At 33.8% G+C, this 27,214-nt stretch overlaps 1 protein-coding gene across 2 annotated transcripts in view; it reads right to left on the bottom strand.

The window, feature by feature from the left end:
- Positions 1-357: 357 nt before the first annotated feature.
- LOC143452917 (coiled-coil domain-containing protein 148-like) overlaps positions 358-27,214 on the bottom strand; it is a 31,687-nt gene continuing 4,830 nt past the window's right edge. For both annotated transcript variants that reach the window (XM_076954059.1, XM_076954060.1), the window contains exons 4-14: positions 26,300-26,430; positions 21,445-21,534; positions 20,214-20,373; positions 18,055-18,170; positions 15,268-15,522; positions 11,903-12,083; positions 9,213-9,335; positions 3,591-3,721; positions 3,053-3,170; positions 803-937; positions 358-533 (exon numbers count right to left, since the gene is read on the bottom strand). In XM_076954059.1, coding sequence (XP_076810174.1) covers positions 369-533; positions 803-937; positions 3,053-3,170; positions 3,591-3,721; positions 9,213-9,335; positions 11,903-12,083; positions 15,268-15,522; positions 18,055-18,170; positions 20,214-20,373; positions 21,445-21,534; positions 26,300-26,430 — 1,605 coding nt within the window. In that variant the 3' untranslated portion in view covers positions 358-368. The remainder of the gene's footprint in view (positions 534-802; positions 938-3,052; positions 3,171-3,590; positions 3,722-9,212; positions 9,336-11,902; positions 12,084-15,267; positions 15,523-18,054; positions 18,171-20,213; positions 20,374-21,444; positions 21,535-26,299; positions 26,431-27,214) is intronic.

Raw genomic sequence — 27,214 nt, 5'->3', positions numbered from 1 at the left:
ACAGTAGAAGCGCACGGGAATGGAAATTTAAACAACGCTCCACAACGCCTCAAAATGAATTAGTCTACAATACCTGCCAATTTGTAGTTTTGTTTTACGCTCAAACCCAATCTTTTTTCTTTTTTCCACAACCCTGGCCTTAATACCTTAATCTCAACATCGGTATGATCCAAATCACGAAATATAAATCTCATCTGCACAAGTTTCTAAAATACCCTATATTGGAATTACCAATCTTTTATTCAAAAGTACCGACGATACCAGTATCGGTTCTGAAAAAGTACCGCGGTACAGTAATTCGGTATTATAGTATCATGGTCCTGCCCACCTATGAATACTAGTCAAGAAACGATAGAATTCACACAGCATTATATTGCGTTCAAAAACGACGACTTAAAGCCACTAGAATCATTATCACGTCTTGAATAAGTTGGTGGAAGTAATGTTGATGTTATGAATCTTGCATAATCGGATTGATGTACTCCAGCAACTCGCAAAGCCGCATCAACTCGCACTCTTACATCTTTGGCAATCTGTTAATGATGAGCACAAATTCACTATGATAAAATTTGGGAAAATGTTGAATTCCTAATGATAATAAATAGCCTAAATTTTTCAAGTACATCATATTCTTTGCCTCATATATCAAATCATGTGATCAGATACAGTTGTCGATCGACCAGTGTGGTTGGGAAAAGTGTTGTTCTTGGCGACCAACGCAAAGTATTTTAAGTATTAGGGTTATCAAATGCCAAGAACCGTATACTTAAGATTTTCTCGGAAAAATTTCATTTAGGCTTACCTCATCACCAGAAAATCCATAAACATTATACAGTGGTGCCTGCAAGTTACAATCAATATTGAAACCTGCTTTTGCTCTGCTGGAGATTGTATCTTGTACCATCCTTTGATAGCTTGCCTCAGCTGTTACTGCCACCTAAGTATTTAAAAGAATCACTGCTAACTAAGTGTAGCAAAGTACTGTACACTATGTATTATTTACCACTGAAACTACTTAATTCATAAGCCTTTAAATGCTTTTATTTCACCGCCTTATACATTTCGCATTTTGTTTTTTATCTTATAACTGGTTTGCCGTGTAAGTTTTAATTTAGGCCTGTCTGCACCTTGCCGATATAAAAGCGCTGTGTCGTTTGTCAGGAGGTTTGTTTTAGTTAGTCCGTGCTCTGTGCTACTGTGGAAAGAATGAAAGCATGAGAAATCGTGACCGAAACTTTAATTGCATTCGCGGATCACTTCTAGTTTGGCATAGAATCTGGCTTGAACTGAAGGTGAAGTTTGTGCTGTTAAATTTGGCGAGCGGGCCAGGGTGCTGCAGCTGCGAAATAACTGTAAGCACGATGGACCCAGCATTATTCCTTCCACCGCCGTTTTTTCCAAAAATCGTTGATAATTCGGAACGTTGTATGCAGGGGAAAGTGGAGTGGGCAGCCCCTTTTTAAAGAAGAATTGTCATGAATTATACAGCTTTGCCGAGATATCGTCCCTATTTTATATGTGAGCAGCTTATACTGTTATCTACGTAAAGATGCATTTAATATTGTTGAAATTATAACCTATTTTAAGGAAATCTCTAATCTTTGAAAATTTTTCTGAAAAGAAATATTTACCTTTTAGGTACTAGTTAGTTTAAGAGGGCCACCAAAAGACTCTTTACTCCACTGAGCAAAAAAGTAAAGATACTAATTAGATTTGTTTGTAACAACCATGAAACTAAGTCTGCTGAGAAATAAACCCATGTTGCAAATGCATGATTTTGCAAAGCAAAATGAAGCTCAGCAACTAGCAAACGAGCCATATATGGGGAGTATATCACAAAAGTTGTAGTTTGCCAGTCATATAAAAATGTTGTCTTTTGCTTTGAAGATTTCTTATTGTTTTATGTTATATTGAATGCAAAAGCTTACCAAAAATTTCTATAAATTTAGTGTAAGAGAACCGCCTTGTGAAACTACCAGAAAAAGCAAACATACCGCTTTTATTAGCTTAAATAGAAGAACAATTTCTTCCACATCAAGATGACGTTTCAGTTGCTATAATATGCCCTTTGATGAAGTAGTTCATGAAATCAAATTAATGGTTGACTACTAAGACTACTATCCCTAGGCATTATAGAAAATGCGCTGGACGTTTTTTGATATACTCCTGTGACTAGATCCTCCTTCATTGATGACACTTCCTGAAATAGTTTTTAACAGCAAGGGGCTTTGACATTCTCTTTAAATTTCTCACAACACCACAGTAAGTCTCTTCGCATAATGCTGCACGATACCACGTTAAGGAGCTGTGTATCACAAATTTTGCGATTTCCATGATTTTGTTGGACGTTTTACATAATGGTTAAAAAGTGTATTAGACCAACCAGAGGCCAGCATGACCGATGTTGTTTTTCAGTGCAGATTACCCTACTAAATGGCGCATTAAAACTTCCAGGTCGCATGTTTAGGTTAGTCTGAATTGTTGGTGAAAATTAATGAAATTTGACTTTTTTGGCCTAAAATTGCAGTGTTGACTTTAACATTCTATTGCTAGAGTTAGAGATATTTGATTGTATTAGGAAAACTGTTTATCTGTACCACTGAACAGGAGCTAGTATCGTTAATGCTTTGCTCAACTGCATTACAATGGCAGCACCACTATTTACCATGCACGGGTCATTGAGATCCCAGCGCTCAATGGTCCGCCCAAATAAGTTCTCAAACCAACGTCTATGATAATTCTATTTATCAAAATACGATATAACGATTTGATGAAAGTAAGTCGTTCTACACCAAAATAGAATAGCCGTTTATCATATGATTGCGTCCGTCACTATCATCTTATGTGCGAAGTTACAAGAGCATTTCTGGATTTAGAAGGATTTGTAAGCCAAAATTATTAAAATAAACACAAAACCCTACCAGGTTTTTTTCTATGGCCTATTCATTTCTGAAAATTATACAGAACTTCTTTTATGAAAACATCAGAAAGTGTACCTAGCAGAAGGTAAATTACTAAACAAGAAATGGATTATGGAAACAAACACATTTACCCTCTTTCGAAGTATTTCTAGGTTTTTCATTTTCTTGATTTCTTCGTTTTTCCTTTGTTCTGCAGCTTCAACTGCAGCATCTTGTTTTTGTTGGTTTAATATTTCTCTAAATTTTATTCTGAAAATAATTTTTTTTGTTGAAATACAGAGTATAATCAGAATTAAAGCATGTTTACAAAATGCCATTCTAATTTTACCTGACACTTCAATAAAGGAGGTTCAAGTTTTTCAAGAAAAATTAATTATTTATCATCAAAAATACATACACAAAACACATAAAATGCACTTCTCCTTCACATCAATATTAGGTTCATGTTTTATTTTAAACTATATTTATATACTGTTTACACCGTTAGTTAATTGTCTGCATACTTTTTATACTCCTACAAAGCAGTATACTTCATATCCATTTATACGAAAAAGGGTAATGGGAAGGAAAATTTTGAGTACCAGTACTCTATTAGAGTAAGACATCTAGTAAGATACTTAACGAAATTGCTATGCCTAAAACTTATATGGAGTAGGCTTCTATCCACACCTTTCCTTATTGTATTTCCTTTGCCTATACATTTGAAATCTTAGTTCACTAGACTTGGCTTCAGATCTCTGAATGACCTCTGCAGTTTTCTGTTGTTTTCTAAGATGGTAATCAGCAATCTTTTCGTGTAGCTACAACAAAGCAATAGTTAAAATGGATACCCAGAAATCATAACAGAAAGCTATTAAAGGAGGCAATAAATACAAAATAAAGTCTCAAACTTGATTTATAGTAACAATACACTATATAGCAGGGGTGGCTAGACCTGCTTCATGCTCGAGCCGCATATAACAAATTCCAATTTTAAAAGAGCCACAACACAAACACAATAAAAATTCGAATTTATTCACTCACAACGAAGTGTAGCTATTGATAAACATTAGTGCTGCGTGGTGATACTACGAGTCTTCACCAACTCTTTTTGCAATTATTAGTATAACGTAACCAAGACTTAAAACTAGGTCAGCCCTGACGTACAGCTTCAATCTGATAGTGCTTAACTACAGTGTATAAGTTAGCACACTTCGGTACAATAATGTAGTTTTTGGAGTGTAATTTCATTATTACTAACAATGAGTCCATTGTTACTACGTGTGACAGAACGCATTGTTTCATAATCTGATCAAACAACTCGTCTTGACCGGGAAAATGCATGTCTAATTCAACAATGCTAATTCATTAAAGAGCCGCAGTTTGGTCACCCCTGCTATATAGCAAACTAAAAACAATTTAGGATATTTTATTTTTCCCATTTTTAAAGTGAACGTCATTTGGTAACTAAACTGGTAATATTTTGGGTACAATGAAATAAATAGAAATTTTGCAAATTCTGACATTATATTGGGATTGCACGGTTTGTTAAAAGTTCTGCCGAAGGTACATTTAACCTCTTTGGCTACACGCTGGTAACCAATTGAGCTAAAAAGGAAAACATGAAGTTAAAGAAGCAGAATAATAGATTTTCTATGTACACATTTGATACCATGTAATTGCAGTTACATTGAAACAATTGAAGTTGTTAAGTTCAAAATAAAACATTTATTTCTTCTTCTTCAAAGTTAATTTTTAATGAGATAAATTCATCACACATAAAAACACTTGAAAAATTAAAAAAGGAAAGGCAAAAAACACTTAAAGTCCCAGTAGGTTGTAAAATTTGCATGCTGGGGTACGAGGAGGCGATGAAATGGAACAAGGATAACAAGTGGTTTTCAGAATGAGTTATTGTTTTATTATGAACTTACTTAAATCATTGCGACTGCAACTACATAGTAGCTGATATCCACTTCAACAACTAAGTTGTGTAAACACTTGGTGCATGGTAAATCTGGGGCCGCTTTGTAAGCTCTGCTTACTATGTGTAAAGTGTTGAAAAATGGCGCTTGTGCTCGCAAACTTCAGCAATTACGATCTTTACCTCAATACAAAAATTCCCTGCTTTTGCTCATTAATTAGCCAAGAACAAAACAGCACTCGCTATCTCCACCAAGCCAAAAAATCAGCTGTGCACTTTTCATTTTCATTCCATTCTTACTGCAACACAGTGGAAATAATATGGCAGCATTTCTGGCCGTAAGAAGACAAAACCCAGGTGTGTAAAAAGGGTACGAAATAATCCATTTGAACTTTTAATCATTAAAATAATATTTGAATAGAGGTTTGACTGATTGGAAATACTGAAACTTTGCGATCTTTTGTGATTTAGTGATATCCAAACATTTTTCACTAAATAAAATGCACTAAAAATTTAACTGGCTGGGCCACTCACTATCTGCGAAAAACGTTGCTATGCCTACAATGTAAAAAAGGTTGTAGAGACAACCGGCAATGACGGTAAAAACTGTTTTGTAACTAAAATTGCTTGTAAATAGCTGAAAACATCACCTAAATGCCTAATAAAGCCCATATTACAACATTTTATTTTGAGTGAATTTAATAAATCTATTTCAAAAAATGGGGGGATAAAGGATGGCAATCCAGCGATCTAAGAAGTTGCAATGATGCTGCAATGCCAATGACCAACACCACAATTTGATGATACTTTGAAATTTGATGTAATAACAGTGAAATCAAATCACAAAAAATGGCTACATTGCGATTTAGTCTGGAAACACCAAGCACTCAACTGGTGTAAGAGTCATGATTAACCCTGAATTCATCAAACACATCATAAGTTTTTTTCTGAGCTCAGACAAAGTGATAATGGTTAAATTGAAAATTCATCAAAATATCGGTATTAGTACAAGTATATGCTCCAACTTCAGATGCCTTCAACAAAAAGACTACTTGCTTGAAGAATTAGCTGAAACCTTGAGAATGTGCAAACACAATGAGATGGCAATAAGCATGGGAGACTTCCATACAAAAGTAGGCAAAGATGCTTTTGACAAAAGTGAAAGCAAGCATGGATTAGGCCAAAGTAACGAAAAGGGTCAACCCTTGTTAAATGATGTCAAGAAGACAAGCTATGCATAACTGAAAAACATCACAGAAAACTATGGACATGGAAAAGCGCATATGACCAGAGTTGTAAACCACAGATTCATTCAAAATCCATATTTTGAACAAACAGCTGGGATTAAAGTTAATAACAAGATTAATGAGTGGACACCCATCAAAAAAGGTGACGTTTCTCCCCAAACCTCTTTTCACTGTACAGTCTAACATCTGATAATAATCCTCCCTGGTTTTAAAAATTAGCCTGGGATAAACGTTGGTGGTACCAATATAAAAATAAGATATGCTGACAACAGTGTCCTAATAGCAGAATCTAAATGAAAATTACAAAATACAATGACCATTGTAAATTAAAAAAGCAAAGAACTTAATACTTAACTCAATGGAAAAAAATGAGACCATGATTGCAAAAGTAAAAAATTTTAAATGTCTTGGAACAACCATAAATGGGGATCCAAAAGATGACAAAAAGTTCAACAAAAGAACACCACATTCAAACGCTACTTTCCAACAAATAAAATAAACACTAGTTATGCAACAACAATATACCATAAAACATAAGGACAATACAACTCAAATTCACCAAACCTGTGCTCCTGTCTTGTGGACTAAAATAAAAACTAGAACACTTTCCTTCTCTGAAAATTGTTTTGAAAATAGTAGAAAAGGTCAAAGGACCATCATGATACTTTGAATCAAAATATTGAATTATGAAACAGAATATAACCAGAAAGAATGTTACATTTTTTGTTCTGATTCTTCAAACACTCAATCTTTAACTGGTTGGTACTTATTGCTTTAATGCAATAATTTCTAGTGAGCTATCACTATTAATGGATGCCTGTTACATACCGCACTCCTTTTTTGACCAAAACCATACTTCGCCCTTTCTTATATGTGACAAGCAGAAATTATGGGTTTTAGCATCTCATCTGATGAATACATACATCTAAACATTTGGTAAACCTTTTCATGTAAAAAAGGAAGAGTAAATCATAGCAGAATATAACTACTTCTACCAGCCACTGTTCACGCTTTCAACACTTAACTTTACTTGGAACCTTGAAAATGTGGTTTTATATGTCCATGTTGATGTATCTTCATACCAAACTAAGGCAGAAAAGGCATATAAATTTCCTTTATTTTTTGATATATGTATTGTACTTTTGCAATACTTAAAAATATTTTTCCCATTGTGAACTAAAAAGGTAGCCTGCACTGCTCTGAAGGATGATGATTCAAGGTCTTCGACAAACATATAAAACTTTTATTATGCTAACTCAAGTCCAACTTTATACGCTGTTATTTCAAATTTACCCGAAAATTCTCATCTAACACAATCGTCTACTTTCAACAAAGTGCTTCATAACAAACACTAAGCTTTTGGTGAAAAAACGCATTTAAAATCTCAAAAAACGTGCTCGGAAAAAGTGGTAGTCCACCACGGTTTGCTCTTATAGAAGCATTGTCAATAATGAAGCATTTTCTTAGACATTGTAAAAGTATATGTGGCATAGTTAAGACATTGTTACAAGTAAGTGTAAATGAAATTTAGTGCCAGGAGAGATGCTCATACATGTTCAAATTTTACTTCTTTGTATCTGTTCTACCTTGAGAGAAGCAAAAGAAAATTGACTGACATTGAACAATGTCTTACCACATTAAAGTGTTTTAATTAAATTAGTGCAACTAACCAAACCTGCACGAAGTAAGCACAATGTGCAGACTACAACAAACTTCATGCAGCAAATAGGCTGCGCATCTGCACAGGTTTTTATCATTTTATCTGGGAAAGAAGTGAAACAAGAAACCTGGGGAAGTTATTGCCCCAGTAGCCTGACACTCGAGTTTTGTATCTTGACAAAAATAAACCAGTTATTTAATTGCATTTTTACTGAGGTAACCTGAACGTTTTACCAAAATAATATATTAATAATAAATGCACTTTCACCATAACATATCATATAGTAAGTCAGTAGAAACATGCTATCACTGCAGCAAGATGATTTTACCAAAAACTGCTTTATTTGGCACCCTATTTTGCCTATATGTTCCAAATCTCAAAATGGTTAATGGTCAAACAAAGATGATAAATAATGAAAAGCAAAATGTGACCCTTATAAATATACTATGGTTGCCACCAGGCATAATAATCATCAAATACAAGACACAACTGGTGAAAAACAAATCTTTGTTGTCTGTCGACGTTTCATTAACCCATTTGGGTTAAATTCATCAGGGCGATGGAAATAAAATTTGAATTTGGCAAAAATATTAAAAAAACAATTGCTAGGTTACAATTTTGCTGCATTACCATGGGAACAATTATGACACATCAATGTGATGTCATCATGATACTTAGCTAATACTGTGACATGGTTATAAAACAACAAAATAAAAATAATATAAAACGCCTAGTTATAATAAACAACAAATTTAAATAAATACATAAAAATTAAGTATGAATATGCAAAAAACTCGGAATAAATTGGGGAAAGCATGTTATCCTTTCTATGATTAATAACATCATTACGTTGGTTTATGAAAAAGGATTAAATGAATTTAAGTTTCCAATAATTTCGTTCGAAAACCAAATTATGCATGTCCTTCCAAATAATGATATGTTTACGCTCCAATGCATGTCTACTCAAAAAAGTTTCTTCATGTCGAAAATTAGGGATATCTCCTTTACGTTCTTTCATCCTAGTCATGACAGAGTGTTTGGTTTCCCCAATGTATGTAGAGGTGCAATCTTTGCATGGAAGCATTACAAAAATCTTCCATGCCTAGATTGCAGCTCTACATACATCTCCAATTTAAGACTGTTTTTAATCTTCCACTTTCGCTATGTGAAACGTTTGCGATGTGGCTGCAAACTGTCCACAGGACTGTCATAGGCTGAATATTGGGGATGCCTGGCCTAAGAGGTTGCCTGGCCCTTTCTGAATAAAATCCATTTTCAATTCAAAAAGAGTGAAGATTAAAAGATCTTAGCACACATGTTTCAAATACACTTTCTGAGTCTAAATTGGTGTTTGAAGCCTGATGACAATTCAATGAAACTTAAAAAATGCTAATAAACTAATAATGCATGGTTTCAACTCTGGTATCATTGTTCCCATGCAATTATGATCACAGCACAATAATAAGTTATGAGCACTATACCAATTTTTGATAGCTTCTAAACTTCTGTTTTGCTGCAACTTCTTTTTCAAGGTCCGCTCTGTATTTAGCTTTGGCAGCTCTTTCTTCAATTTGTCTGAATTCAGCATCATGTTTACGCATTTGCTGAAAAAAAACTTGTGGTTAAAGATACGCAATACTAACATCATCAAGTTCTATTAGCACAGTTACAAATAAATGTGTCATATGTACATGGTACATGGTTATATATGGTATCCATTGAAAAAACTGTTTTGAATAATTGAGTCAACAAACATTTAAACTCAATAAAGCATAAGCAAGCAACCATAAGCCTGGTTAACAAACAATATATGCAAGAAATTTTAAAAAGTTTGTTAAACGTGGGACAAAGCACTGTATAAAACCCTCTTGTCAGAAGCGACAGCTGTGGCACGAGGTGAATGATACAGGGTTCAAGTCTATGACCAAAATTGTGCTATGCATCAGTTAACAGAACCTTTCTTCCCTGTCGCCATAGCAAGACTTCAATATAAAAATTGGTTTTATTGTAAGAGGAAATGGATGAACTCAGGAACACCAAAAGAATAGAACCATGAAAGGAATGGTTTTAAATCATGGCTACTTACAGTCATGATAAGATTCAACTTAACTCAGCACAACAAGCTGAAGAACATGGTAATTAAAGATGTCACTTAAAAGCGCTGCACATGTAGCACTCTTAAAGCAAAGTAGCCCAACAATAATGTTGAACAATTTTTAACTATTAAGCAAGGAAAACAGCCATGGCTAGAATTCTACACATGGCTTCAAATAATTCTAACACTAAAAACACAAAAACGTCTCAGTCAATACCGTATTGACTAGATCGTAAGCCACGGCTTATAATGCTTTCTGTATCATCATATATGTGGCTTACATTTTTATCAAACCGAAACTTTATCAGTTTGAGATATTGTCATGGAGAATAGAGAGTACTGTATTTTGAAAAGGCTTAATGTACCTTATGTAACCTGTTTATGATAATGTTGTAGAGATTAGAAAGTATGTAGCAGAAGCTTACTGTACCATTACATACAGCTTACAATCAAGGGCAGCTTCAACATCAAGCTAGCATCAACAAATGCGGCTAACAACTGAGTCAATACAACATGTGAGAACTGTTTTTTTTGTTTCTGTATTCAAATATTTGCTTTTTCAAAACAGAAATAAACACTCAGACAGCATGGATATCATAATGGCATATGATGCATTACTGTTACCATCTTTAATCGCAGATAGTGCTGCAGATCTTACCACTAGTAAGAACAACTATTTGCATTGATAGACTGCGACCCAGACCTGGGCAATTGCTCTTTTGGATTGCTTGGGCTTTTGCTCTTCTATAAAAAAGGAGCGCACTCGTTTTGTCGCTCCCACTCCAGCTCTTTTTAACAACTCAAAGATATTTTTATTTTGCCACATTTTCCAAAATCAGTATCATTTTTATGTTGCAAAAGTACGTTGTACAACTTTTTTAACTATAGCCTAATATGTTATGAAATTTCATGAAAACCCACGTTGAAGAGTTTTGTTTTGGTCACATCTGCCACAAATGATCAATAGAGTAGTGGAGTAGAACCTTCTAGAATTACTGATGCTCACGTTCATTAATTTAATAGGCTATTTATTATTCACTTTCAAGGCATATATCACTATAGTTAAAAAATAACGGCTACATCAAGCAAATTACCACTTCACTGGCACTAGTAAAACGTCCAATGATTGTCGTAACGAATAAAATTAGTCACAAAGAAGTAAACAAACTTAAGATTTTCGCTTTTATCTATTTGTGCGCTTGCAGCGTTATTTGTGCAAAAAAAAGTGACAAGCGGATAACAATTACAAAAGATCACGCTCGTGGTTTTGAAAAATTGTGTTGCTCTCGAGAAAATTCCTTAAAAAGAGGTGCATGCTCAAAATTGAGCACGCTCATGACCAGTTCTGCAGTGCGACCAATGTTCCCTCTAAGCTGCGCGCGTGCGCAAATGCGCACTGCTGACACGGTCTCCGCACACAGAAAATCTGTGCTGCGCACAAGAAAAAAATCCAACCTGAATTGAAGATAAAATAAACGCATAATAATGGCCACAGTGCGCACGTGGAACGTTTGATGTTGCTCACAGTGGTCCAAGGGACCGCTCAGGGAGTTAGTGTGTTTGCTCAGACTCGTGAAAAATTAGAGGGAACATTGAGTGCGACCTACACATGGGATTACCCCAGATCAATACATCAAAGTCAAGTTGCTTGTGATTTGTTTACCAAGCAACATATGCTAACATAATATGTGCTATAGCTTGGTTTGTTTTAAAAGCCACTTTGCTGGGGTAGGAGCTAAGCTGGATCAGCAAAAGGTTCTGTTCGATCCTGAAAAAAACTGAAAAATGGGAAAACTATGGAAAAACTTAAATTTCAATGTCAGTGTAGTTGTTTGTTTGTTCATCGTTGTAAATGTAATGATTGATGCAATCATAAAACACATAAAACTATGGTCATGATTACAATTTGCCAGAAAATGTTGGTAGATGTAGGTTTGCTTACTCCTACATATGCCAATCTTTGTATTTACTGCTAGTTAACATTGCACATTTATAAGGTTTTCAGGCATTTATAAAAGCTTTCCCAAGTGCAACATCATACTTTTAAATATTGACAAACTATTTTTGTAAACTTACCTCCACTTTAGCATGAAGTTGGTCACAAACTTTTTTTTGTTGACTAATAATAGCTTTGCTATTTGAAGATTTAGTGTGATCACTACAAGCATCAGCATAAGTAACATGCATTTTTGACAATAGCTCATTTCTATGATGGTAGTATGACGATAAAATTATTTTTCTTCTTTCGTTTATAAATCTGTAATGGAAAGGGAGACGTAGTAACACATTAAATCATGACCATGTACTAAATGATTCCAAATTCCACATAATGGTAAGATTCCAAACACAATAAATAAAAAGTTAGCAACTTAAATATACCGGCTTAAATGCACCCTTCCAATTTTTCAATTCAGAATTTGTACGTTTTTACCATATACGTGGCAATCCTGGCGTATACAGTATGATTCACTTACAATTTTCTCCTGCGAACAACTTTCAGTCATCAAGAACATTTTACCACTACTTAAATGTCAACCAAATTGTTTGCGTGGACGTTTTGACTTGTTACCACAGCTTGAAGGTTTCATGCACCAGTAAACGTCAATGTTTGACAATCATCACAAAAGAAAAAGTTCAAATTCACATGACTAATTTTACTTATCTTTTTTCTTTGCTATTATGTAGGGAAAACAAAGAGAGGATAGCTTTAAATCAGGGGTTCACAACTTTTTCGCTATTGCCGGCTGCATTACAGACTTTATTTTACTAACGGGTGCCAGTAAGTATAGCTTATTTTCTATGAATTGCAAGGAATAGGATTTATCTAATAGTATCCCATTTATGAGCACCAAAAATTGTAATGAAATCTCAAACTTTTTAATGAATTTTATTCAAGCACAGTTTGAAAATTGTTGTAAAACAGTTGCATTAATGACCTTCTTGGTCCTTCACGCTCATAGCTAAACTTGCAAAATTAGGCAACTCGCTGGATATCATGAGCCGTAGTTCCGATTCCAAATTGCTATCTAACATTCGGGTCCAATACCTGTTCTTCAAATACTTCATACTTGAAAACAATGCTTCGCACACGTAAGTGCTTCCAAAAAGAAAGAGTATATTTCTGGCCAATTCTCATAACTTTGGATATTCAACTGCTCCTTTCTATGTGTCCAGCAACTTTTCTTCATCTTTAAACTTCTTCACAAGCTGCTCACTATTTTTCAACTCCACCAGTTCCATTTGAAATTGCAATGGTAAAATCTCGTCTCTACCATATGCGGAAAAGAAATGAGTCTTACTGTTTCTGAAATTCTCTCAAAATCTTGGAAGCAGTGGGTGAGTTCCTGCAACAGCGCATCGAAAACGCCAAAAAAGAGGATGATTGGAATTTCGCCAACGTTTGCTCCTTTGCTATCAATCGGAGATGTCAGTTGCGGAAAATGGAAGAAATTACACTGCTGGAGATAACTTTTCAGGAGACGACATTCGTCACGGAAATCTTGTATTTTTCTATGCACAAGACAAACTGTTGTAATTTTTCCTGGTAGTCTTTGATTCAGATAATAATTGACATGGGTTAGCAAATCCACCAAAAACGCCAGAGATGTAAGGAACCCATTGTTTAGCAAGAGACAGTCTTTGTTTATCATGGAATAATATTTTACTATTTCTTTGCGCAGCAGCAGAACACGACGAGATGTTTCCCCTTGAGACAACCAACGATCCGCAGAGTAATAAAGAATGTCCTCAGCAGACGATTGATTTGAATATAAAATTTCTCGAAATATCCGGTGATGAAGAGCGTTTGCGCGAATGAACAGTATAATACAATTCATGTCTTTCAAAATGGTATTTAAAGTGACAGATCTGGTACATAGCGCTTCCTGGTGGATGATGCAGTGAAGGTCGATGAGCTGTTTTTTACCATACTCCTTAGATACGCAATCCGAAAATCTTTTCACAAAGCCTTGTTGGTTACCAATCATGGCAGGTGCGCCATATGTGCAGATTCCACAAAGATTTTTCAGATCTAACCCGGAGCGAATACAGGCATTCTTAACTGCAATAAATATATCTTCACCATGGGTACTAGAAGCAACTCTTTCCATTGAGAGAAGATCTTCACACAACTCAAAGTTTGAAGACAGGCAACGAAGGAAGAAGTTGGGCAGAAGAAAAAGAAGAGACAGACAGTTGGGCCAAGTCGTTGATGTCTGTTGACTTGTCGACATCCAGCGCAAATGAACTTTCTCGCTTGTTTACCTTTAACCCAGTTTTAACTACTGGGCTATAACATACTGCCGGCGTTGCATAGTAACACGCGAAAGATGAATCAATGAATAATCAGTTTCCTTACCAGGATGAATGCATTTAACAACATCTATGAGGCATTGTTTAAAAATTTCCCGGCAACGCCAAGATGATATGCCACTCTGTAGGAAGCTTCGCAGCGACTATTACTAGACTTAACAAAAGTAAAGATGCAACATGTTTGCTGTCCTATACGTTTTTCAATTTATCATGGAATGAGTTGCTGTCTCAATCATGAAGTCATCCAGTTCCCATTTGGAATTAAACACTCTTTTCTCTTCTGCGACTGTTCTTTTCCGTTTTAAAGACATGAAGAAGTGTTAACAAGTTTTTAACGGCTTACAGTAAATCGCTTACCTAAATTACTCTAATATAGGTTTTAATAATATAGTATTTTTGCTCTGATTGAAGGCTTGAATCTCAACATTTTTTCAACAACAATGTTGTTAGCCTGTTGTTGATTTCACTAAAACCATGCCGTTCTGCTCATGGCTGTGCACTGTTGTTACTTTTAAACACATGTATTGGTTGTACTACTCTGAAGTGATGTAAATAGTGTTGTTAAAATTCATGATCGTCAACATAGCAATAAGTGACATGCTTTTGGCTGTCATTCAACTTCTGCTATAGATATCAATGCACTTGTGGCCTATGTTTATTTTTATTATGATGTAAACACTGACGAAAGTCATTGTAACTACGCCATTTGACACCAATATCGTTATACGGAAAAAATAACATAGAAATTTATGGTTTACCATATGATTAAACTTTTCACTAAAAAAGGTGAACACAATGCAATGTATAGTAGTAGTGGAAGACTTTGCAGCATAAAGGTTTACAACTTTGTTGAAATACCATGTCATTAGGAGCGGAGTAAGACAGACGAAGTAAGACCATGTGCAATAATACGTATTTTGTCTCAAAGTTTTCTAGTTTTTGTTTATTATCTGAATTATAACGCTGTATGTGCCAGCACATCCTAATTAACTTGCAAATTTGGCCCAAAAATACTAGAAAAAACAGACTACACAAAACACAACAATGTGGATCGTGATGTCATAACAAGTAATCATATGAAAAAGAGGCTGACGTATTATAATGATTAAAAGGAACAGTATAAGACTTACCTATACAGAAGAAGAGAAGAGCTTATTTTCACAACGTCCATTTTTGACTTTTGTAATAAACGTTGCAAAATATCTGCAATTAGTGATTGTAAAGTGCTATGTTCTAGTCCAGGATTTAACTGTGCATACATTTCTGGAATTGCAACTACTGTCCACAGTTCTGTGCTATTCCATGATTGTGGCATATTAAGAATATGCAAGGACACATTTTCCAGTTTATCAGATTCTTTCATAATTTGTTGATAATAATAAGAACTGAAAAAAAAATTATTTACATTAACAGTTGCTAAATACCAACAAGTACAAAGTCATAATCTGAATATTAAAGTTGTTTGACTTTCATCGCCATGTCAAAACATGAGGACAGAAAGAAAAAATTCTAGCTGCATAAGGAATTGACAAACAAAGCAGTAAAAGTATGCAATGTTATGATTAATAGCGCATTATCTTAAAAACGAGTTTATTAAAAGGATGCTGATATGGCAGATATTAATGCACAGTATACTAACTACTAACCTCCCATCATTTCATACATACTGATCTAAGAAAGCCAAATTTACAAAGCTAGCTTTATATAACAAGTCACAAATTTAAATGTATAAAATAATCATTTATTTTACTAAACTTATCAAATGCAGCCTTCAAAAGAAAGTGTTTCCCAATACTTAAGAAAATTTATGTATTACGCAAAGAAAATTTAAAACTGAAACAAAATGTATGATATCGTTTTTAAAAAAATGATTGCAGTGCCCATGTTAAGATTCGGTCTTAGAACATTCAGCATTAGATAACAAATTTTTCAAGGGAAAGGCTGTTTTTGTTATATTAAGTTTTGTATTAAAATTGAAATCTGCCAAATTTTAGCATTTTTCTATGAATGCAGTGGATGCTACAAAAAAGGAAAAGAGTTCTCTCCAGTAGCAAAAAAACGCCAAATATTCAGGGGTATATTTTAAAACACAGTTGACATACATTGCTTAAACTTTTTTGTTTTGATTCGAAAACACTTTACAGTATACTAACACAAAAAAACTTAAGAGGTAAGGGCATTCATTTCCATTTTTTGATTTATTTTGTTTGGAATGACCATATAAAACCACAAGCCATGGACCACCATCGCCACTGGCAAAGCTTTTACTGTAATTGTGTCACTTTTTTTGTGAATTAACAAAAATGTTTCATATACAAATTTAGTACATGGTTTTCAAATGAGACTTCATGGATTCCAATTACAAATCACCAATACCAAGCTACACATGAAATAGGCATTTCTACAATCGCTACTCCATAAATCAAACATCAAATTTAAAATTGGCTACATTTACATTCAAATCACAGTTATAAAAAGTGTTGCAGCTTTTGGCACCTTAGTGTACCGAGCTAACAAAGCAAACAAAGACCTGTAATGGAGCCAGGCTTTGTAGGCTGTCTTCTAGAAGCTAAATTGTTAATAAAGGACAAATTGAATATAGTAGTGAATTTCACAATAATAATAAGTATATTATGGTGAAAAAAAACATTTTTCTCAAACACCTAAAAAGATTTTTCCATTGTTTTTTTTAACAGGTACCCCGAACCCAGGCTTTAAAATTTTGAACTGAATAGGAGACCCTAAGTCCGTTTATCATACCATTAACCATACAGTATTAATTTAAATGCAAAGCAGGCAATAAAATGTGTGACAGAGTTTCAATTAGTTAACTAAGCAGTTAGGATTATAAGTAATACAAGTCAGATTAATAATTAAATCGATGCTTAAGACTTTAATCAACCTTTTGAAAAAATAACGGTAAGATCCAAAAATCTAATTAGTGGTTGTTGCTGTAACTGGAATCTATGAGTGGAGTCTAGTGGAGATGTTGCAATACTATCCTCGACATTTTAGATTATTTTTGCACGCACGGCTTAAAAGTTTACTTTGCTGGTTTACAACAACTAGTACTTTGTTCCAAAGATAGCACGCAACAGAACTATTTTCTAAAACACTTTTATGACAAGAGGCCAGCACTTTTCTCTTCTCAACGTTTCTCAGCTTTCTTTGTGATGATTGCGCAAATTTTTTCTAATGTCTCTTTGAAAAACTCTGGTACATCTGGTTTGAACGCACCCGAGTGGCTATTTAAACCACATTGGTGCTATCAACAATGCCTGGTGGGAATACGGTTAAAAAATTCTCGCCAGTGGCCTGTGTTGGTTTCTAGACGTTATATTGTGATTTCGCTTTAGAATATACTTTTCACTAAAAACAATGTAAGCATAATGCATAGCAGTACTGGAATGCTTTACACTTCTTGCACTTAAGCAGGGTTTGCCTTGTGATGTCAAAATCGCTTTTCGGATAACGTATCCATACATCATTAACAAACGCATTGCTTTTTTGCAAAAGTATTAATGACCAACAAGCATCGTACTCAATGAAACGTGTTACCTCTGGGCCCTGGTATCTAACAACTGTAAAAGATTTTCATGTGGTCTAATACTTTGGGTAATTAAACAGGGAAAGCAAGCAGTGGAAAGAACTGGGCTAAGAATTATTTAGTCTTTAAAAAACGTACAAAGCTTTTTAGTTCACCAACCGATACTCTATGGATGGTGATACGAAAGCAAATAAACCAGCAATTTCTGTTTCTTGAGGAATCCAAGTTTGCAGAACTTGAGATAAACAAAAGACCCCCCCTCCTCCCCCTTTAAAACTGTTCTAGATCCGCCAATGGAACTAACATGTGTCTCAAATTAAAAGTTCGTCAAGGTGTGTGGTTATTTCAGACTAGAAAAACATATACTTACTGGATATCCAAGAATTGCTTCATCACCATTTCCACAACAGACAATTTTGGGCAATGCACATTAAAAGCATTAGCAGGAATAGCATATTTTACATCAGGCATGACGATGTCAGTGCTCTAAATGAAATAGCATTACTGGACAAATTTGCAAAACAAGCCATTGTTTTTGAATGAAAATATCTTAGCTTTAAATGAATTAACCATTTATTCATTTACTTTGTTATGATAATAACCTAATAAGATACTTGACCACTATATAGCACAAAAAATTTAAGATTAAAATTTAAAATAGAATTTGGTCTGATTTGAGTTATTCTTATTGGACTTCTTAAATTTATGTTGTCTACTAAATTTAATTTAATATTTATATCTGAAACAAAACTAAAAATAAGACCTAGTAATGTAGAATTAAAAGATTACAGTTTAACACACTTTAAAGACTCTAATACTACTGCCAGTGGAGTAGCCATATATATACACAAAAGCCTGAATTATCAATTTCGAACTGACTAGCATTTTGAAATCCTATGTTGCGAAAATCTATTTATCGAAACAACACTTTTAAAAGATAAAACGTGTTGTAATAGAAGTTGTATATAGGCTCCCTTCGTATAACCCTGAAAAACTTGATAAAAAGTTTTCAAATTGCTTATAAATTACAAATAGGACAAAAATACAGTAAGTATTATATATTGTGGGACTTTAATACTAACCTATCAAAAATATCAACCAACTAGAAAATACTATAACCTAGTGCAAAGTCCTAAGGCAAAGAGTCTTATTCAACATGCTACTGGAATAAAAGAAAAGTCTGCTAAATTAATGACCATATTTACACTAATAATCGTACTGAAGATAGTTACTACTTTAGCATTGTATAGCACATGATTCATCGGACCATTTCCTATTAAATTGCAATAAAAATAAACAGAATATGCCATCAACAATAAGCAGATCAAAAACGTGATTATTAACTAAAATCTCCATAAACAAATTTACCGCCAAACTATGGGCCATTTGCTCAAAATTGCATAGTAACAAGAAGATGATTTTCTCAAAAAAATACAGCGCAGCTTTGAAAAATCTTTTTCTTACGAAACAGACTGATAATCTGCATTATTGTAAACCTTGGAAAGTCAACAATCCAGGTTTAAGGTAGGTAGTAAAAAGTAATAGTGACAAACTATAACGCTGGTCCACAGCATTAATTGACATTTGAAGTTCAACATTCACCAGAGTAACAAATGGTTGGCAATTTTGAACAAAAATATGGTTATTCTTTAATCAGAAAGCAATCTTGTATTGTTTGACTTAAAGGAAACATTAGGTAACATCATTGCACTGGTACTCATGTAGTAAAAGTATGGATGGTACACATAACAACTGTGTATATCATTGATATTGACATTGATTCCATTGTGTTTTTTGAGCCAGCTGGTGGCTCAGGTGCTGCATAGAGTTGGTTTTCATGGTAATGCATTAAGCAATTTTCACACAAAACTACTTTTTGAACGATTAAATACAGTATACAAAGTGCCTCCCAGAATGCCACCTTGCTCTTATCGCATCCTAAAAATTCAAAATGTTCACAGGGGGTTATGAAACATTTCTAACCAAAATACGATCGAGCTGCCCATAATAAACAAATATTGTGTTTGCTTACAAAACAGGAAACAATGCCATATTTTTATTTAGTGTGAGACAAATTAAAACCTTATTACACAAAAATTACCCATCTCAATTATTCTGCTTTGGCTGTTTGACAAAGACAGACTGACTAACTTAAATTTAAAAAGAAAATATAAAAATGTCCATATCTCAGTTTTGAGAGATATGTGCAAAAATCAATCACACTAACAACATCAAAAAATAAACTGGAGCTCGTCAACTCATCAAACAAGCTCTGTATGCATAAATAATGTTTTACAAATTACTGTATATAATAACAAAAATCGCCCAAGTAAGGGGCTTCTCTAGTTGTTGACCATCCGATATTTAAGATAACGTAATAACAGCAGAGGTAGTTGACGGATCTGTCAAGTAATAACAATATGCTTAAAAATAAAAAATGGCACATCCATTTCAATCGGACACCGCAGCCATAAACACTATCATTTTACTTGTGTTATCTGTAAAAAGTATATGGTGAAAGAACAACACCTGTGAAATTGGAAGCATATCTAGCTCAATCTCAAGTTGATTGCGCTGCTGTAAAAGCCAGTCATGAATGGTGTCACTTTGCATTTTTACACCGTCGATCTGCTGAATGATATCCTGCTCATCACAGCTCCCTTCTATAGAATTAAATCCAGTTTTCAACCTAAAACAAAACTTTTATTTAAGAAAATTTCTTTCCCTAAATTGTGTTATTATCAATTACAAAGGAAGTGTTAGGTTGCGTATGGTTTTATATACTATGTATATAAAACTTTATAAACATATCTTAAAACACATTCAACAAAGTGTATAAATAAAAAAAAAATAAATAAAATGCTTTCTCAAAGTGTTTTATGATGATCTGTGAAATATTATAACAATATTTTGACAAGCTTGGTGGCTTGAATAAAACATCTTTGAGAAAATCATACAAATTCTTTTAGGATTAGAAAGGGGCTAATTTCTTAAAACCTCTAAAATGTCTCAACACCAAGTACTTCCAAGTACCCTCACTTCATTCCTTGAATTTGTTTATTGATAATAACTATTATTATCATTATTATTATTTAAAACTTAAATTTAAACCAACTTATACTTAAAGTTTTTATTTTTCAAAATTTTAACGAATAATTTCATATGGAAAATGTGCAATTGTACAATGTACCTACATACTACAATGCTTCCTTGTTTATCAAGACCTTGTTTTACCTAGCTGCTTGATAAAGAGGCTTTATCATGTATCAGTACAGTAAAAACAGGCTAGAAAGACCTTGCAGATGTAGCTTTACAGTGTATGAATTAATCTATTCTCATTAATTCTACTGTACTTGCAGTTCCTTGGCAAACACTAAATCTTATACAGCACTATATCTTAACACTTTGAGATGGCTTCATATTCGAAAAGGCAGCATGAGATGTAAATGTAACAGAATTTTTTTGGATTGTTGAATTGTTAGAATTGTTAAATATAAGAATTCAATTATCCAAGTTTTGCTTATCCTCTAAAATTTTCAAAAACACTTTCCCAACTAAAGCAGATAATGAGGAAGCATTGCAATTAGTTGGGGCAGTGAAAAAAATCATTTTATGGAAACATTAGCTACATAATTAAATATTTAGATATTGTCATACATAAAAAGTTTAAATTCACATTTAGGTCAATCATGAGTTACCCTACTTATGTTAGTTTCCATATTTTTGTATTATAGGGTGTATAATATTGATTTGTATTCACCTGTGTGATAAATCCTTACGAAGCAAAAATATTGGGTCAACTACACCACGCTTGAAATTTTCTAGTTCATGCGATTCTGATTCAAAACATCTGCAAAACAAAATTCTCATTATGAATTTTACAAGTGCAATTTATAAGTATATGTTTGAAAATATCAATGACATAGATGGAAATGCGACAACAACATTATGAAAAGTTTGGCCTGAGCAACAAACTAACGCAACACAGTGCAAATGTTAAGCAAAAGTTACACATTTGTATTTCAAATTATGACTAGGCCAGGTCAGTGATAGAATTGTACCAACTGGTTGTTGGTTGACCTGCTGGTTTTTTATCGGTTGATGAGGTAAGCATGACTTGTTTGGTTTGCAAATCTATCCTGATGCATTCTGGTGACATGACGAAACCATCGTAGCTGGGATCTCTCAATTCGAAGTAATATGGCCTCAAAATTTAGACATTTACGGATTTTGGTGCTACACACTTGATCTAGTAGCAATACACCATAAATTCTTCTTAAAAATTCCATTTCTGAAGCCTGTACCTGTGAGCACACTCTTTCGGTCATTATCCAAGATTCATGATCCTAGGTGAGAATTGGAAGGAAAACTGACTTATAAATTGAGAGCCTAGGTGAGAATTGGAAGGAAAACTGACTTATAAATTGAGAGCTTTGTGGTCTTACAAACATCTCGTTTCATGATGACAGAACGTTGAAGCTCACGCATGAATGCGCTTACTTTATCAATTCTGGTGTCTAATTCAGTGTTCTGGCTTCCATCAATCATGAATTACACTCCCAGATACTTGAACTTCTCCACCTTTTTAAGTGTTTCTCCGCACACTTGCAGTGAGCACCGATCAAGGTTTTTCAAGAGGCAGAGTACCTCAGTTTTCTTTATGCTTATATTCATCATTGCAAACAGTTGCAAAACGATTGGGTGTATGTTGAAGATTAGATTTTGAGGAATCCAGAAGAACTAGGTCATCTGCAAACAGCAAATGACAGATCTTACTGCTTCCAACCATGACACACTCTTCGCCAAGGCTATGCCTGTCTATCCAGTTCATGTAAACTATGAGAAAGAGAGGTAACAGCATACACCCCCGGCGTAGTCCAACACCAACGGTGAAAGGTTTTGACTTAGCCTTGCATAGCCTTCCGAGCCTATCTGACTCCAGTAACAGTTCCATGCTCTTCTCAATCATCACTGCAAGTAAACCGACAGTGCCAGCAATATAAGAAACACTAATGAAACTTGTATTACAGCAGAGTAAACCGAACTCAATAAAATAAAATGAACGAAACTCTGTATAGACACACGAGTTTATATAAGAAGCCTATATACTAATTTAGGCAATTAGCAGTACGTAAAGTATAAAAATGTTTGAATGCCGAGTTTGTGAAATGAACGTCAGTAGGTGAATTGGGAATACAAGTGATATAATTGTCACTCTCAAGTTGCATAATTGACACAAAAAAATGTTAGAAAAATCTGAAAAAGGTGGAAAAGTGGTCATAATATCCAAAGACTGGTCAGTGGTCATAGTAAACGAAGAGTTTCATGTGACAAATGTGGTACCAAACAAAAATGGCCACTTTAATATTTATTTATATCGTTTTGTATTTATTAATACAATATTAAGCGGAATATACTGTAATACCGCTGTTATGTCAAACATAACTACTATTCCTCAGTCACGTTTTCAGATTTGTCATATTTGAGGCTAATTTAACCAATCTAGGTTAACTTAAAGTAATTTAATCAGTCCCTTCAAATTAGTTAACAAACTTTCACTGTATTTCTTAACCTTTATAAATTTCATTAACATAGCATAAAATATCAAACAAAACAAGACCATTTATGACTAAACAGATAAAACATACCAATCAACATAAAAAATTGACATGATATACAACACACAGCAAACATATAACATCAAAAACTTCCGAAACTAAAAAATTTTCTTGACCAATATTTTGTTTCAGACCTTCAATTTTCAGCCATTGAACGGGGTTGTTTTTAACTTTTAAACAACTACAAGTCCAATATAAATCCAAATACCTTTCCAATATAAATCTCCAATGAAATCAAAGAATTCAATTTTTATTTTACATTAGGGAGCGCTGGATAACCTGCCTACAGGTGGGAACAACTGAAACTTTTATCAACTACTCCTGAAATTGTCCCAAAACTCGTGTTTGCAAACTAACACAGCTAACAGGTAATCGCATAAGTCGGAGAAAAGTCTGATCCGAATGGTTTCTTATTCTTTTTAATGTATTCAACTTGGAGATAAGTCCCTTTGGGACATAACTGATGTAAAATATGTGGTATATAATGCAAGCATTAATTTTGCAAATAAATTGATAGTCGACACTTGACACTACAATTGCTATTTAAGGTAATCATTCTAAAATCATATTGTAAGTGACAACGTCTTGGCGCAGTGCAAGCAATTGCTGTGATTCCTCTCGCACAGTGTGAATCCATATACAAATGGAATATTACTTCTAATTAACTCAGGAATGCGAGAGTAACAGATAGCAGCCTAATGAGTCTGAACAGTGTGCTCAGAATAGATTTCTTATATAACGGATGTCACATATAGTAGATATCATATATAACAGATGAATATTGCTGGTCCCAGCTTGTCTGTTATATGCAAGGTCTACTGTATTATGCTAAAGCTTGTTTGCAAAATCTACATTCTCGAATTTTTAATGTCCTAACACCACTTATAAATAACTATACCATATATATAATCTATACCATAATTGTTGTGGCTATCATCCGACCACTTACGTTTGAATACATAAGATTGTCTGAGGTTGAACAGTGGAGTATTTAAGATTGTGTTCAAAGGGGGCAATAATGTTTAAATGCTGGGTCAAAACTACACGTTTAGCAATTACGCTCCAAATGCACAAAAAGTGGGTAACATTATTAAAAACTTTTTTTATGACCCTGAATTCACATTAAGAAACTAATTTCATGCAGCAAAGATCGTCGTATGAAATTATCTCTGATCAATCCGTTCCAAAATGTGGGCAGTAAGGATACTGGTACTAAATCTCTCGATCGAATTACATTTTTCATGAAAATTTAGTCGGTCCGGGCACTCAGTATGTTTAATATGATTATTTCCAGGTTTTGAGAAGTATTTTTTTCAAAACTTTGTTTTAATTAAACCCTCAAGCTAACTTTTAGTGCTGGCTGGTCTTTTTCAACCTACAAATGTATAATTTCAAGAAGCGAGGTCACGACTGTTGTGACCTGTAGTAACCTGCATAGCTGGGTCGTAATGGTGCAAAAATTGCATTTGTAGCAGGATCCGTTAAGAAAAAGTACCGGTACAAACTATCAAACTACCTTTTTTGAAACAGCACTGAATAGCAAATATCGTTACCGTTGATACATTCTCTGCCAAGTACCTAAACCGCTACTGACGTTAGTCATTAGTATAATGTTGCTCTGAAGACAATACTGCAAAAATCTTATATTTTTTTATAGCAAGTGTAAATCTTGTTGCCCATGTCTAGAATATGTCCACAATGGTGTGCATGAAATCAATGTCGTGTTTTGTGGCAAAGCATCTATATAAACTTGCAAACTACTGTATGTTGAAGTTTACAGACATTTGTTGGCAAATGTCGAATATGACACATTCCAAATGTTCCGCACGCAATCTGTATATAGTGTCATGACATCATTAGCATTGAATTAAGATAATCAAGTATACTGCTAATTTACACTTTCCTTTAATAGATGACAAGATGTGTTATGATATCTGGACCGCACAACAGATAACACCAATAAAAATCCAAGACTTTTACTAAATTGATTTTCAAAAGTTTTAGTTTGTAAAACAAAATACTGTTTTGCGTAGAGACCTCCACAAAAATATCACGGCTGCTTACAATAAAGTGTATATACCTTTTATGTACACCTTCCAGAAAATAGTGATTTACTTGTTGGCCAGCCCTACCGTACACCAAAAACAGGAGTGAAAACTTTCCCAAGTTTGGTTGGAATACCACTAGTGGTGCTGAGATTTTTAACCCTCTGGACCCAAAATACCCTTTAAAAGACTAAAAAAACTTAAGTGCTACTGCACAAATTTTTCAGAGTTTTTATAGATTTGGAACATGTAATCAAATGGTAAGTCATTTTTTAGATAAATAGATAATATCATAATTTGTTTGAGAGTGACTACATAAAAATTGCAGCATCAAAGTTGCACATAACAGTGTGAGACATCATCATCAGTGCAGCACATCAACAAAATGTGACATCACAGTCGCAAGAGATTTTTGGTTTAAAACCAATGACTTGACGAAACGCGATTAGAGAATAAGGTCAGACTGTGTGCAGTGAGTTTGCTTTCAAACTGTAACTAAATTAATAAAAAGACAACAAACGAGGATAAGAAAAACAATGGGTTTTTGTTAGTTTGTTTTTATGATAAAAAGATGAGAACTTCAGATTGTAACTAGGAAATTTACTTATTTTTTTTTTATATTGGAAAAAACAAAGATAAAAAATCAAATATTTCACAAGTTCACAACAAATGGAAGCACTGAACTTTTTTATTGCAAATTAGGTAAGCTACTTGTCTTGTTAAAAAAATAAAACATTGAAAATGAAATGAAATTTGGAATAAAGCTTATTCAAAGTTATATTACCAGCAAGATTTTCACCTAACAAAGCTTACAATTAAAGGGTTTCGTAGTCATGTAGCAAGAACAACTGGACATAGAATCACAGGTTAACACATTTATATGCACATGTCACATGTGAACAAATGTGAACATGTGACATGTGGTTATAAGCTAAAACATGACAATGTATACCTTTCAACTGATGAAACAAAGATTGCATCTACGCCAGCAAACTGATTCATGAACCTCTTTAGAAGCAGAAAATGATCATCTTCCATATTCTTTATAGACTTCTTTAAAAGCAAGCTTGAATTTTGCCAAATCTGAATTTGAAAACATTCTCTTAAATTATATTATCAGTGCATATTAGTTATAACAAAAATGAAAAATAAATAATTTAACAAATTATTTTAATTAATTTACAAATTTTTGTATTTTTAAGCCTGTGTATTTAGTCTATTTGTTATATTTTTTGCACTATTAGATATAGCAATACTTTTTTTACAAAAAAGTGAAGCAAAAATTGAATTCCTTTTGGAGGCAACAAACCCCCAAAATTAAGATTCTATGAAAATCTTGGACTCTAACATATTACATGTATATCGGTGTACAAACCCGTAAATGTAAGTCGTAAATGCAGCCTAAAAAATAGCAGTGGGCTTATACGCCGAACCTACGGTAACAGTAACTTTGCTAAAAATTTTCTTATTACTTCAATCAAAACATTTGTGGAAAACAGATCTGGGGATCCCACACCAAAAATAAAAACAATAACACCATACAGGACAGAAGAACACGCATTTTCCCAAAAAAAATTATCAACAATATTCGGTTCACATTTGTTTAAAATTCAAAACACATGCTTTGCTCTATTATATCTTTCAAGAAAAATAAGACACATTGAAATTGCTTGCTTGATGACACATTTACAAAAGCTCTCTTGATTGCATGCATGACCTCAAAGTTCTATAACGATTGCTTTATCTTTAAACAGTCCTATGCTCTTATTTTTTTGTTTAGTTTTCTTCAAATTCATTTTCTGGAATCACGCACTTGATGCATTAGTTAATCATTGTGCTATACTCTCGCAGGCTCTACTTTTGAAAG

The sequence above is a fragment of the Clavelina lepadiformis genome, chromosome 4 (genome assembly GCF_947623445.1).
Source record: "Clavelina lepadiformis chromosome 4, kaClaLepa1.1, whole genome shotgun sequence".
NCBI classification, from domain to species: domain Eukaryota; kingdom Metazoa; phylum Chordata; class Ascidiacea; order Aplousobranchia; family Clavelinidae; genus Clavelina; species Clavelina lepadiformis.
This window is presented reverse-complemented; position numbering and strand designations above follow the sequence as displayed.